This window comes from Electrona antarctica (assembly GCF_951216825.1).
Source record: "Electrona antarctica genome assembly, chromosome: 10".
Lineage (NCBI taxonomy): Eukaryota > Metazoa > Chordata > Actinopteri > Myctophiformes > Myctophidae > Electrona > Electrona antarctica.
The window spans coordinates 43425919-43441057 of record NC_136791.1 but is presented as its reverse complement, the minus strand read 5'-3'; the positions used below and the strand labels follow the sequence as shown (position 1 = coordinate 43441057).

General features: G+C 41.5%; 1 protein-coding gene across 1 annotated transcript; it reads right to left on the bottom strand.

Moving 5' to 3' along the window:
• Nucleotides 1–1099: 1099 nt before the first annotated feature.
• On the bottom strand, nucleotides 1100–12858 carry haao (3-hydroxyanthranilate 3,4-dioxygenase). The gene is made up of 10 exons (XM_079512312.1): nucleotides 12734–12858; nucleotides 11087–11165; nucleotides 7638–7721; nucleotides 6865–6971; nucleotides 5194–5283; nucleotides 4926–4969; nucleotides 3979–4124; nucleotides 3493–3561; nucleotides 2147–2229; nucleotides 1100–1334 (listed from the first exon to the last, which is right to left on the bottom strand). Exons 1-10 carry the CDS (start codon nucleotides 12814–12816, stop codon nucleotides 1262–1264), a joined length of 858 nt encoding a protein of 285 aa, XP_079368438.1. The 5' UTR covers nucleotides 12817–12858; the 3' UTR covers nucleotides 1100–1261.
• Between the last annotated feature and the right edge of the window lie 2281 nt (nucleotides 12859–15139).

Below are 15139 nucleotides of genomic sequence, written 5' to 3'. Positions count from 1 at the left end.
GTGCGTTTCAGTTTCAAGTTATTGAAATGATCAATATCTATGTAGGCTATCTATACCTCTGTGCCCACTGATGAATTGATAGACATGGAGAAGTAGCCTGCTTAAATATGAGTCCCTCTGCAGGTTTTGGACTGAGAACACAATATTTTCTGTGTTAAGTTAACTCCTGAGTGTACAATTGTACAGTAAGTAACCATGTCCATTTGGTTACAATTGTACACCCTCAGAGTTACAAATATTGACAAATTAACAACTGCTTCCACCTTAACAATATTTCCCTCGCAGCTTTCCTGCCATCTGTCTGGTTTGTTTGTTACACAGTTTAATTAAAAACATAAAATCTGTGTTATTCACAAATAAATCTATAAACAACAATCTACATACAGTAGCTCAACTCATTACATTACCTGTGGAATCTAATGCAAAATAAACAGCACACTGGCAGACAGAATACACAGGATGGTGCCAGGAAGTGACAAGAAACAACATTCTAACATTCATCTCTGCTTCCTGATTTAGTCTACTGTGGTAAAAAATGTAGATATATGATCCTTCTATGCAGTCTTAATTTCAAAACACATTTATATGCTCAATCCAGTTTCTCTCAACAGCAAAGGGGTGTTAAAATAAACTAATTACTGCCACTAAGTGAAAATATATAGTGTCAGTTTCAATACCTGCTAGCATCATCATATTCATACTTTTGTTAATAGTTTATTATTATTTTAACAGAATCCCATACTGTAACTTAAAGGGGCATTCCACTCATTTTCAACATTTTACTATGTCATTAATATATCTTAGAACTGAACTAGTCCCCCCCATTCTGTGTTTCCTAGAACTGTAGGTCTGAAAAAAATCATTAACATGGTGAAACACATCTTGATGACGTCATCAAGATGTGTTTCACCATGTTAATGATTTTTTTCATAATTGCAGTTCTAGGAAACACAGAATGGGGGGGACATTTTTTATTATTTCCACACAACAGCTTTAAGGTATATTAATGACATAGTAAAATGTTGAAAATGAGTGGAATGCCCCTTTAACTGTTAATATTTTCCTTTTAAAAATTGTGATACCATAATCCTGATTATAATCTTGTTTACCGATGTCTAGTATACATTTTAGAGATGAGAGTTGTTAGCTTGAGCATCTTGAGTCCTTCTCCCCACTTACTGTATGGTTGTGATGGTTGTGTGTGTGCGTGCGTGCGTGCGCAATTGTGCATGTGACAATGTACAAAGAAAAAGATCACTTCTCATGGTCTCTTCCTCTCTGGGTTCTGGACAACAAACAAGGCGACACAGCCCTCATCTCTTTGCCACTGGTACCTATAGCAGAAGCAAGTCATGTAAAGAAATATCAAATATACCCAGCAATAGGATTACACAGAGTCAATGAAATGTTTTATCTACACATTAAAATTCTACAAATGCTTGTATTTTTAGAAACAGTCTCATATTCTTTAAATAGCAAGACAAACACATTAATTCATATATCAGAAACACTATTTAAACACATTGAAATCAAACCTGTCCCCTATATATCATCAGCCTATGTTTGGCCTTATGAAGCCTATGAACAGATTTATTATTATTATTTTTTTAACCCATTTTTCACCCCTGTGTCAATGATCTAATGTGATCCTGGGCTCTACACACCCTCTGCCAACCTGGGGAGAGCAACGAACTTGAACTCATGCTTCCTTCATGCATGAGTGTCCAAGTTGCTGACGAAAGGGGGGAGTTTCCCTGGTTGGACGTAGCGCATGGAAGGAACACGTTATTCCAACCAGTTCCATTCCCCTCCATCAGGCGCCCCGGCTGGCCAGGGGGAGGCAGTTTAGAGACCAGGATTACTGCATGTTTTTGTGAGGGTACCTACCCTAGGGGACACGGGGAGAACATGCAAACTCCACACAGAAAGGCCCTTTCGTCAACCCCGCCTCGGGTATGGGCACTGATGACGCGGAGGAGAGGACACGCCGCCAGCGCCCACAGCGTCCCCAGCGGGAATCGAACCCAGGACCTTCTAGCTGTGAGGCGACAGCACTACCGACTGTGCCACCGTGACCGGCCTATGAACAGATTGATGCATTTTATTGTTTTATATATGACGGGCGACTGTCTGATATCCCACTTACTGGCTCTGCTCAGGAATGAGAAGACTGTCTCCGGAAGAGAGAGAGAATGTCTGGTCATTCAGAGTCACGTTAGAGGAACCTTCCTGAGAGAGAAAGAGAAGGGGGAGTATGCATTTAGGACAAGGTCTGTCCAAAGTCTCACAACACTTGTGCTTCTTGTGATACGACGTGCTAAAATGAGGATTGTCACGTACTCCAGAATATGACAGGTATACAGGAAGAGAAATGATGGTCGGGAGAACGTTGGGAATTATAAAATGATGACACAATTATTTTTGAAATAGTACTGGGAATTGAAGACAAAAGTCACCCATGTGGTGATCATGGATTATAAAGGAAAGATCAAGCCACTAAATATGACCCTGAATCATGTGGATCCCATAATCCACATGTTAACGGCATGACTCCAGTGTCAATCTCAGACTTCATTTGGCCAGCCTGTTATGTCAGCCATATGTCAGTCTATGACATATCTATGGTATTATAAAATTAATCTCCAAAAATTATAAGACATGCTGGGGGAAAAAAAATCTACATGTGGCTGTGTCAGCCTGTGTGTATACAAGAGATTTTGCGCTGATCAGTCGAGCAGTTTGTGAGATTAGCACACAGACACACAGACAATCTTCTAAATTTAGACGAGCCACTGAGTAAAAACATACTGTATGCATATCTCTGCTGTCTGGAAGAAACCACCTACTGTAACTTCAAAATGTAAAAGCGCTTTTTAATACTTTTCATTGGTTCAATATGTTTTTGAGTGGTGCAACCACTCCAAGGAACAGCAATGTCCGTCAACCGTGTGTTCATGTTTGTGTGTGTGAGCACCAGTACCAATGAGTACCAAAAGGGGCGCTGTTGTGCCAGAACCAGAGAGAGAGAGATAGTGCTGCACTGTTGCCTGCTAATGAGAGAGAGAGAGGGGGGGGGGGGGGGGATTTGCACCACTCAGTTCACACGGGTGTGTTTTTTAACTAACACACAGATGTAAACGGTGTTTATAATAGCACTGATTCATGAAAACAAAAGATGGCTAAACGGGTGGAGTTGGCTAGCCTGGTTTCCAGCCCATAGACCGCTCCACTGAGCTAGAGGCTCATAGTCTGACAATCAGGCTAGGAGTTAGCTGGTTTGCCAGATAGTTTGAGGATCCAATGGAGTTAGGAGGTTTTCGCCGAAGCACTTTTTAATACTTTCCATTGGTTCCAATGGTTCAATATTTTACACAGACGTAAAGGGTGTTCAATAGCATTGCTTCATGGAAAAATCGAAAACCTCAAAAATGGAGTTACAGGTGGTCTCTTCCAGACAGCAACGATTATAAAGTATCTGCTGTGCATAATTACCAGCTGCCATATCCACACGTCACTTTGTTGTTTGCACTTCAACGTCACCCCGGATCCATACAGCATTGTCTGTACAGTAACAGAAAAAGTGAGCTTGTGTGATTAGCATTGCCAATCACCAGTAGAATCAGCAGCATCATGTTACTGCTGGTGTGTACTCACGGCATGTGTGGGAGCCAATTCAGCCAAACCCACTGTAACTCGAGTCTTCTCTTGCCAAAACATGACCACAACACCATTTCTTAGAATTGTTGAAACAAGTTGTGACGAGACTCAGTGACATTTCTGAACTTTAATAGTGTTAACTGAAACTTAGTTGATATCTGGTATTAAACTAGAGACAAATGTTGAATTGTGAAAGAATAAATGACTGTCTGTGCATGGTCCAACTAGAGTACATAAAATAATGACGGTATTTTAACATGAATGAGGGAAGAGGAACAATTCTTTCGGACGATTCCTGCCTTTCCTGGGGTCCCATCTCACCTCAGTCTCAAACGGTGCTCCAAACATATCAATGGGCCTTCCGCTGGCCAAGGAAGCCCTCTGTTTCTCCAGCCAGTCTTTGAAGCAGAAGGGTGACATGACATTCATGGTGTTCAACTGGAATGGAGGCTGTCTGAAGACCTCATCTGCTCAGCCACACACAGACATAAATAGATGGTCATTTACATCTCTCAAGATAGGTTAACAATAATTAAACCGCGGTAGCAATTTACATATTTCGCTGAAGAATGGACACAGTCTGTATTGCCTGGAAAACTCAGAGGCAAGGCAGTGCAGGGGGACTTTCATGCCTAATTTACTGTACGTATACTCTGGTACGACAGTGTCGCTTGTCACTTGCCTGCAAGCAACACTGTTGTGTGATGGAGTATGAGATGGTACAGGACACAAGCAGGATACAATCTCTGGATAACGAGAGACCCGGAAAAGAAATCCCCGTTCATTTTCCTCCGTGACAAACACAATTTTTCGGTCCAAACAAAGAATTAGAAAGTAGAAAAAAACGGCAGGTTACAACACTTTTTTTGTTGTTTTTCTTTAATTATTTGTTTGGTCCAAAATATTGTGTGTGTTGTCATGATTTGTCACGACAAGAGTTGGCTTCGTACGACGCTTAAAAGGTCTTTAAATAAATACGTTTTGAAATGTCTATGGGAAAAATGCATTGGGATTCATTTCCTGGGCCTGGCGTCGTCATGAAAGGGGGTGGGACTGCAACGTTCTATAGTCCTATGGGTGATGCCAGAGATGAATGCCATATTCAGAATGTGCAGTTTGTGAACATACGTGTTTATGTATTTGAAAGCAAGACCTCTACCCTAGAGGAATTTGACCATGAGTGAGCAGATTTATACAGTTGAAATCTCAGCTATTTATTCTTATAATAATTAGAAATGGCAATATAAGACGGTGTCTCAACAACTCACTTGGGTCAGGTTTCCCAGTTTTGTATTGCTTTGACGCCATGAACCTGCGAGAACCAAGCACAATGTCAGCCAGTAGCCGTAAAACTGAAGGGCTTTTCTTTCACACGGGAAGCAACTGACCGGTGTAGTAATTCAATTTCAATGAGAGGTGAGCGTTCAGTTAGGGGTATAGTTTCCTATGCAATATACGCATATAAATACAGCTAATCACATGAGGAGAACAGGGTTTAGTCGTTAATGCATGAATTAGAAATGGGACATGTCTCACTCTTTGATTATAGGCACCAGCTGGGTTCCCAGGTTCTCACAGTAGAACCACTTCTCAAATAAGATGTCTGTAGAGTTGTCCACATAGTACCTGAATGCACAGTAATGTCACAACATTATTAAAATATACAGTGTGTTAATTTTACCCTTCAATATCTCCAATATCTCCAAAATGGACTCTGACATCTTTATATTTTGACATGGAACTTAATTCTTTAACTGCCGAATAAGGGATATCCCGTTTTTTCAAATTAGAAACGTCCGCCGAATACCAGATATCCCGTATTTGATCGCTTTATTGTATCAATATGAAGCAGCTACACTGCAAACAAGCCTGCAGCAGTGGCGCCGTCAGGCGCTCTAAAGTGCGGGGACATTTTAATTTTTCCCCTGCTGCTTTAATAAATAAATAACTAGACCAGTCATCCCCTAATAATGCAGGGACATTCAGACTCAAATGACCCCCTCTGGCGCCTATGGCCTGTAGTCATGCCCCGGTTGCTATGCAACGTCTCTGTCAGCCCCAGCACCAGGATTTTTGCACACGGCCCCCTTAGTGCACCAGTCAAAGTAGGATCTAAATGGCCTCGTATCTCTGAAACTCCGTCCGTGGTTTTGAAAAAACATCCGATGTTTGGATGTGATTTGTGATTTTTCACCCACTGGCGATCGACATATTACCGTTTCTGGCGAAAGGTAAACATTGTAAGGTACTGCTAGCATTAGCCGTTTCTTCTTCTCTCAGTCTGGGAGGCCGGGAGACCGGATGTGAATAACTAGAAAATAAATATCGTCATTTCCGTCGGCAGGGTTTAACTACCTCCCCAGACCACTAGGTGGCAGTCAAAGAAGGAATAACTGAGTGTAAGTGAAGATAATAGACACATTCAGAGACGGGTCCCCTGGTCGCAGCCAACCTCTCAGCGGTGGTTCAGGACCTTTCACTGCTTCGTCTCAGCTACCGCGGTCCACTGAGCGGTGCCGTAATTACACTACTAAATGCGCAACGAAATTCGGGCAGGCGCTCGTATTTGACATTCCGATTCTCTCCAAAGTTGAATTTTGCCACTACTGTTGGAGCAGACATAAACTACACAGGTTCATCCCGATGTTCTGGGCATCTTTGTAAAGTTAGTGTTAGTAAAAAGCAGGTAAAAGAGTAACGTTTGAGCAGACTAACATCAGTCACTTTCCCATTCAATGTAGTAGAAGAGCTGACGGTGTACACTGCAGATATCTTCTCTCCACCTACACCTACGTTGGCTACGACCAGGGGACCCGTCTCTGAATGTGTATATATCTTCTAGTATTATATGAATAGAGACGGCACCCGGATGAAACCCTGAGGCGAAATGGACATAGTGGCCGAATTTGATATTGCAGCGTGGGCCCAAACACATGAACACGCTGGTCCGTTGACTATCATGAATGCCTGCAATGATAGTCAGCGACAGCGCGTTCATGTGTTTGGGCCCAATCCATCCCAGAATGCACTCTGTTCCTACCCAGAATGCACAGTGAAATCGCCTCATGCGCTTTTGAGCAACTTAATGCAAGTGGATGGGAGGAGAACTCGGGTGCCGTCTCTATTCATGTATACTCTAAGGTATATATGCCATTAAGTAAAGTGGTTAAACAAAGAAGAAAGGGGGAGGGAGGGGAGTCAGTGAACCTCAAGCAGTCGGTCTCAGTCAGGAGTCTTCTCCTTTCCACTACCAGTCCCACTGTGTTGGCCTGTCTCTGGGGGGAGTGAGGGATCCGAGCTGGCAACAGAAACATCTGAAAGATTGGGATTGTTTAAAAGTGACAGAGTTAGAGAAGGTCAATGAAGACTGGTAAAAACTAACTTGATTTGGTGAAGTTTCACATATAAAACAAAACAACTAAAATGTAACCAAGGCACATCATTTGATAATGGTTTGATAATGTGTATACTAGGTTGTATAAGGATCATCCTATTTATTTGATAGTAATTTAGAAGCATTTAGCAGACACTATAAAGCGACTCGCGAGTTACAAAGTGCAAGATCGGAGCATATGGCATGAACCCTAGTATAGTCAACAAATGACAGGGTAAAGGGTAAATACTAAATAGAGAGCAAATAAATCATGTACAAAGTGACTATGATACCAGGTAATTACCTGGTATGATACCAGGTAATTGAGGTAAATGTCCACATTTCGAGACTGCTCTAAAGCCTAATACTCTGTAGTACCATTGTATAATTCACCTTCAGATTTTCAAGCTAGCCAGTGGTTCAACCAGTGGTCCCTTCTTAGATTACCTGATTATATTACAGAGCAACCGTAACTTGGTCAAAAATAGTCACACTTGCTTTCATCTTGTTTATCTGTTTTAAACACATATTATGGGATCTGCAGGTATGAGCAGATGAGCTGAAAACAAGTCACAACAGCTAAAAAAAAGTAAATGGTAGATCTCACCTCCCCCTCTTTGATGTGCACATCCTTGTGTTTGCCATTTTCTATCACCTTCAGACACATGTCTCCTCTCACCTGGTAGAACAACTGAGCATGGAGGAAGACAGCAGAGAAAGTAAACAAGCTGTATGGTCAGTATAGGCCAGGGGTCCTCAATAGGCGGACCGCGGTCCACGACCGGACCGCGGACCAACCCTAACCCTAACCCTTTTTTTTTTTTTTAACTTGACAAAATAAAAGTGTTCTTTGTGCCTCAACACAATACCTCTCATTTGCTGTGAATTTTTGGAGGGGAATATTTGTGAAACATTACTAATTACTCCATACTCTGCACCCCAGTATTGGTTGGTTGGGAGGGGATCCGATTTGTATAAGCTTGCCTTGGTGTGACTGTACTAAAAAATATAGAGCCCCGCTCTCCGCTGGCCGCTGCGTGGCCCGCGCTGCGTGGCATGGGACCGGACCTTAGTCTTTTTCAAAAATTATTAGTGGACCTTCTGCATTTCTAGTTGAGGACCCCTGGTATAGGCTACTGTAGTTTTCAGTCAGTTTTAGTGTACACCTAATATATGTAATGATACATAACTTTTTTGACCATTTTGTCTAAACTAAATGGTGCACTAGAAATGTAATTCTGTGACTCATTTTCAGAAAGTCACTCATCGTTCAATGATTTACCCTGGGCCATCCCAAACTAGCATCGTTCATGACATTTATCTGTTCTATATTTTGTACACAGCAAAATACTGCATACGGCATATCAGCTTTTTTTGTTGCTAAAAGAGGTATCAAGAGATAAATACTAATTTCTATACTGTATAAATGCAGACTATGCATTGACCTGGCTGCAGAGGCCATTATTCATAATTGGCCTCATACTGATGCATTCTTGCAGATAAATGAAATAGAAAAATGAAGCAAGAAAGGACACATGCATGCCATGTGCACGCACGCACGCACACACACAGTTAGAGTAAAAGCAGGATTTTGCTGTGTCCACCTGTGCATAAAATCTTTCATAATCTCATTGTCCATTCATTAACCTCCCTTCTATACTTGTCACTGTGCATTTCACATGAGCTGAAATAAAAGAACAGCACCAAAACCATGCAGCTATGGACCCCAGCAAAGTCAATACCCCATTACAAGGTACAAACATGTTGGACTGGCTAACTTATTAACCCATCAGGTGGACCATGCATGAAAAGAGAATGTCCCTATTCTGAGGCATTCACAGAAAATTGCTGGTCTCTTGATTGATTGATTGAAATATGTATTAACAGTTTGCAGAATTACAGTACATTTCAAGCACAAACTCAATACAAAGACATTACCCAATTAAGAATTACACTTGTTTACAATAGGGTCCACCTTGTTCAATTCATCAAAACATTTAGACTGTGTCTATTTGTATGTCTCTAAATTTTAGAGACATACAAATAGACACTTCTAGTCAAAGAACTCGACTAGCGGTTAAAAAAGGAGGGGGCCTAAAATATAGATCCCTGGTGGACACCGCTCAAGTTCTGTATATAGGCGTTTATGTGATTAATCACAATATGGCAGCATTCCTTTCGTTTGAATTATGCAACCTTTGTGTTACTTTAATAACAACATATATTAGACGATGTTCTGTATAATAAATTGTGTATATCAAGTCATGTCATGTTAGTTTTACATGTATGTTGTGTCACACAAATTACACATGTGTCAACATAATACGATTTTATGTCCTGTTGGAAAATACACCAATATCGCAACAATGTGAGGCAACACCCTATTTGCAAGAAGTCAGTTGAGGAGACACACCACCTTCTCTGTATCTGTTAGTTCTATTAACCTTTCAGAGTAGGCTAGCGCTGAGAAAACAGCATACTTTCATGTGGCACCACCTCGTACATGCATGCCTCCATAATGGCTGACGCAATTATATCAAAGTTACACTCTGATCAACTTAATTTTTTGAATGGTAAAGATGTAAAATTCAAGAAATTATGTATTTTCTTTCCTGTCCTGGGTGCCAAAGCAGAGAAAGCAGAGATTTTGTGTTTTCAGTGTTAAACATTAGACTAGAGGGTGCGCCACCGTGTGAATGATTCTTGGTTGCTAGGACCTAGGAGACACATACAACAGGCAGGAACCGGACATGGGAAGAAAAAATAAATCCCCACTGGCCCTAGTGTTATCTGATTCAGAAAAGTTTATTTTATTTTTCCAGCCTGTGTTTTTGGTCAAAACCAAGAATGGTAGCGGTTGTTTTTTTTAGGGGTGATAGCCCCTCCTATGTCAAGCTTTTGGTGTGTGTAAGTAACCCACATTTTTGTCCTAACATGAAATGCAATTTTGAGTGTTCCAGTAAACACAAACGTTGCGTAACGCAAACATTAAAGATGAAGGTGAGGACGCAAATTCTGATTGGCCGGAATGAGATGATGTATGATGATGTACGATAAGAGCACCCCTCACTTCACACAGGTGTGATTTTTTTCTCCCTGTGTGAAAAGACGTGCCATGTGTCCAGGATGTAGTTTTGTTTACATCCTGGACACATGCAGTGGCTCTTAAAAAAATACAAAATCCTGGTGGCCCCTCACTTCACACTGGTGTGATTTCTTTTAAAATATATGCTCTTATCAGCATACATCAGTATCATCACATTCCGGCCAATCACAATTGGGGTCCTCACTCCACACTTTTCTGTCCGCACTTTTTGAGGGGCGCTAGCCCCTCCCATATACAGCTTTTGTCCCCACACATCTCATAGCCAATCAAACCATCACTATGGGGTGCTCAGCCAATCAAATCATCACTATGGGGTACTCAGCCAATCAAATCATCACTATGGGGTACTCAGCCAATCAAATCATCGCTATGGGGTGCTCAGTCAATCAAATCATCACTATGGGGTGCTCAGCCAATCAAATCATCACTATGGGGTGCTCAGCCAATCAAATCATCACTATGGGGTACTCAGCCAATCAAATCATCACTATGGGGTACTCAGCCAATCAAATCATCACTATGGGGTACTCAGCCAATCAAATCATCACTATGGGGTGCTCAGCCAATCAAATCATCACTATGGGGTGCTCAGCCAATCAAATCATCACTATGGGGTACTCAGCCAATCAAATCATCACTATGGGGTACTCAGCCAATCAAATCATCGCTATGGGGTGCTCAGTCAATCAAATCATCGCTATGGGGTACACCCAAACACACAAAGCTGGGCACAGGGCCTCTCAAAAATGTAAAATGCTGAAAACATGGCACTTGGTGGGCCGCAGATGAATTATATAATTAATACCTGGCACTCAAAGAGAGACAGCCTTCACATAGATTACAGGGTTAGGGTTAGTGCACGTACGTGGGTAGGGTAGGGTAGGTCTGCAGTTCAATGGAGGCCAACATGATGTATTAACTGGTTAGCTGTAGGCCTAATTAACACTCACCTCCTCTCCTTCCTCTATATGGTAATCCTTCCTGGTGTTGGGTCCTCCAACATACATGATGTTCAGCTGGCAAAAGTGCCTGAGCACAGAAAAACAAACTTCATTTAGTCATCTGTCTGTTCTGTGAAGCTACAGAAAAATAATCAACGTTATACGTTATTTTATCGTCACTTCACACGAATACAATGCAGTGTAAAAGAGTGGGTGAAATTAATTTTGTGCAAGCTTTCAACATTGCATTTATAGCAAGAGAAAGGAAGAATTAGAGGAAGAAACATAACACAGGTCAAACTAGATTCTGATATAGATTGAATCTTAAATAGATTGCAATTTTGGGAAATTGCAAGTGTGGTCTGGAGTCGCGAGGAATCCATTGGGAACTGAATTCCGTCTTACCATTTATATTATATATTGTAATGTCATGTGAAGCATGACAACAGTGAAGCATGACCAAAAGCTTCACTTTTTTGTTCTCGGACGGAGAACAAATATATATAATATGTTGGGCAGTCAAATCCAAAGCTCAATATATAGTACACAAAAATATACTGTATATCATTAAAATGCTATTCCGTCCCCTGTGACGTCATGTCAATACATCATCATCAGACATCATCATCATCATCATATGTCATCATCAAATACTTAATAGTGGGTGCACTGAACTCACAGTTACCTCAAAAGCACCGCTCACTTCACACTGGGGTGCCCTTAGGGCAGCCAGAATTCCGCCCCATGTGACGTTATGTGGGTCAATACATCATCATCATACTGTACAGTACAGTATGTTTTTTCAGGACAATTTTGAAAGAAACTAGTGATTCAACATCTTTCAATGGATGGTGTCAGGGTATTGCAAATTTTGATGTCAGAATGAGAATTTTCCCATGTTTGTTCTACAGTGGCTCCCTCTAGTGTTGTGGCTGTGGGTGTCACTCACTTTAGAGAAGTATAGTCAGGTCAGGAGGGCACTGTCCCTTTGACTATCTCAAATACCAATCCCATTTGTATTTACCCTGGGCCATCCCAAACTAGCAAAGTGGAATTAAGATGGTTTAAGGCAGAGAAGTAGTTGTATCCGTTTGTTTTGGGAGGTATGAATGAAGCCTATAGTTTGTTTTTGGCTTTTCTGCCTTTATTGATACTATCAAGTGAAGAGAGACAGGAAAGAGGGAGAGAGAGAAGGGGAGGGACATGCAGCAAAGGTCGTCATGAAAGGGACTCTAACACGCGACACGCTGCCAGGCCAAAGCCTATATGTGGTATGCGCCTGGACCACTTGGCCAGCGGGCGCCCCTGAAGCCTATAGTTTTAGTGACATAGATAGGAGAACCAAGAGGAGCAAGCAATGGCATTGAATGAGAGCTCCAGCTTGAGTCTTGACTCTTGAGAGAACTTGTTTTTTGTTGACAAAAGACTTAATCCTGCCCCCAAATATCGTTTTATTATAGACTATAAAATCACAGTATGTATCACAGTATCGTGTGCATGGTTTAAGTGATATGGATTCAAAAAACTAAAACAAATAAACAGGGCATCAGTTATAAAATCATTAGATAGACATGGGATTAGTAGAAGGTGTTACTCAACAGACAAACTCACTTTTGTTTTTACAACTCGCATAACTTGACATGAAACTCTACTTACATGAGCTTGTTGCATACAGGTGGTAGAAATGCATTCTCATTCTCCAAAATCCACTGCTCCACATTCACGAGAAGAGGACTCATTGTTACAAACTTCCACAACAATGTTATAGCAGTTGCTACTATATCTACTCACTCTGTATTCTCAATTCCAAACACTCTCACATGTAGGCTAGTTTGTAAAAGTCCAAATTGCAGATAAGAGGGGAGGAGTTTGGTTCACCAGACTGGTGAAAGGTTGCTTGCCCTTGTAATAAGTTATCTAGTACTGAAGGTGATGTGACGTTTATCGATTGTGTATTCATGCAGTGTGTACTATTTCAACATTTTTTTATTTATTTTTTACAAGTCTTAATAGTCCTCAATAGTCCACTGGAAAAGACTACAGGGAGTTGTGTCAAGGTATGAGCTTCAGTTAGAGGGTCTTTAGAGTTTTCCTTTCAGGAGCTTTCTTTTCCATGAAGCACATATGGGGTGTGCTACAAGACAACAATTAAATATAATCATGTTGTTGCCACATTAAACAACATATAGCCTACTTGCTGTATCTTACAGCGTTTCTCTTATACTGTACTTTCACTGCTGTGGTGATTGATCCAAGTCCTCCCCCGCAGGATCAATAAGGGTAGAGTCTACTGTATCTATGTCTGTCTCTCACTGAACTAAGAATGCTTTCATATTCTAGATAAAAATGGAATGGGAATAAACTAACAAATAATAATAGACCTAATCATAAACATCGCAAAATAGCAGCCAAGTGAGCCAACTCACATTTCTTTTTTTTTTTTTTATCCCACAATTTTGTAACCCATTTTCCACCCATGTGTCAATTATCTAATGTGATCCTGGGCTCTACACACCCTCCGCCAACCTAGTCCCCATATATGGGGGACATGGGGAGAGCAACGGACTTAAACTCATGCTTCCTTCATGCCTGAGTGTCCAAGTTGCTCCTTTTACACCTGACAGGGGGGAGTTTCCCTGGTTGGACATGGAAGGAACACGTTATTCCAACCAGTTCCTTTCCCCTCCATCAGGCGCCCCGGCTGGCCAGGGGGAGGCAGTTTAGAGACCAGGATCAACTCACATTTCTGATGCACACATTGGTGGGTTGAGAAAAAGGAGAAATGTTTCTTTACATTTGGATAATGGATTAATGTCAGCAGAAGAAGAGCTTCATTTGAGTGATTGAGTCAGTTTGGTCAGTGGCGTGCCAATGGCTTTGTAACATGTCCATACAATCAAACATGGGTCTTTCATTTATTTTTTAGATTAGTTTAATGGTATCATAGCTTTAATCAGACTGATTGATTGATTGAAATATTTATTAACAGTTTGCAGAATTACAGTACATTTCAAGCACAAACTCAATACAAAGGCTGTTAACTGTGAGTGGATGACCCAATTAAGCATTACACTTGTTTACAAGAGGGTCCACCATGTTCAATTCATCAAAAAGGCATATATATTCCAATTTGACCTGCCCCTAAGCAAACCCTAGCTGACCAGAGCTAAGTTGAGGCCCCAAGCAGTCACCTGACCATGCCTAGAGACAGTGTCTTTGATTAGAAATAGACACCTGTTTGTTGTATATTTCACCTCACTAAATTAACAGGCAGAGGTAGTCTAGTCAAGTGTTGAGTCTGTCTTGTGTTGAGTCTGTCTTGTGTAGACCGCGACACCGTCGTACGACGAAGGAGACGCAATATGCGCATGTGCAGAATTGCAGATGTTATTAGCTGACCATGGAGCAGCAGCTCAGCTTAGGCAGCATAGCATAGCACAGAGTACAGTACACAGACCACGCAGCATGTCACTTGTCAGTGAGCTACAGTAACCGAAACCAGCCCGCAAAGAAACAATTAATGTAAGCATGACCAAATCCACAGACTCAGCTGCCATGTAAACATGTTTGGTGTCCACCCAGGCCCCGCTACTGGCTGGAGACCCCGTAAAAGTGTAGGCTATTCATGATTGGAAGGTAACGCTGTTAGCTTAAGCTAGCCCTAGCAATGGCCATGGGCGAGCGAAAGCAAAAACATGCGTTGTTAGAGCCTGTGACGTTCATGCAACCGTATGGTATAAATCCGTCACAGTTGTTGGAAATCATATAGAACGAAGCGGCAGCTTCTCGAAATGTCCAAGATGATTAGAAGAAGATAGAAGAGAAAACAGTAAAACCATGACGTGATTCTGACCTGTGATGTTTATAAAGCCATCAGCAGCTTAGTAATGCCGAGCTCCAGTGGCGCAATCGGTTAGCGCGCGGTACTTATATGACAGTACATTGTAGAGCAATGCCGAGGTTGTGAGTTCGAGCCTCACCTGGAGCAGATGTTTTGCATTCGTTGTAGTCTCAGAACAATAAATTATTGTTTACGTCCTAAACTGAATAAAACGTTCGTTT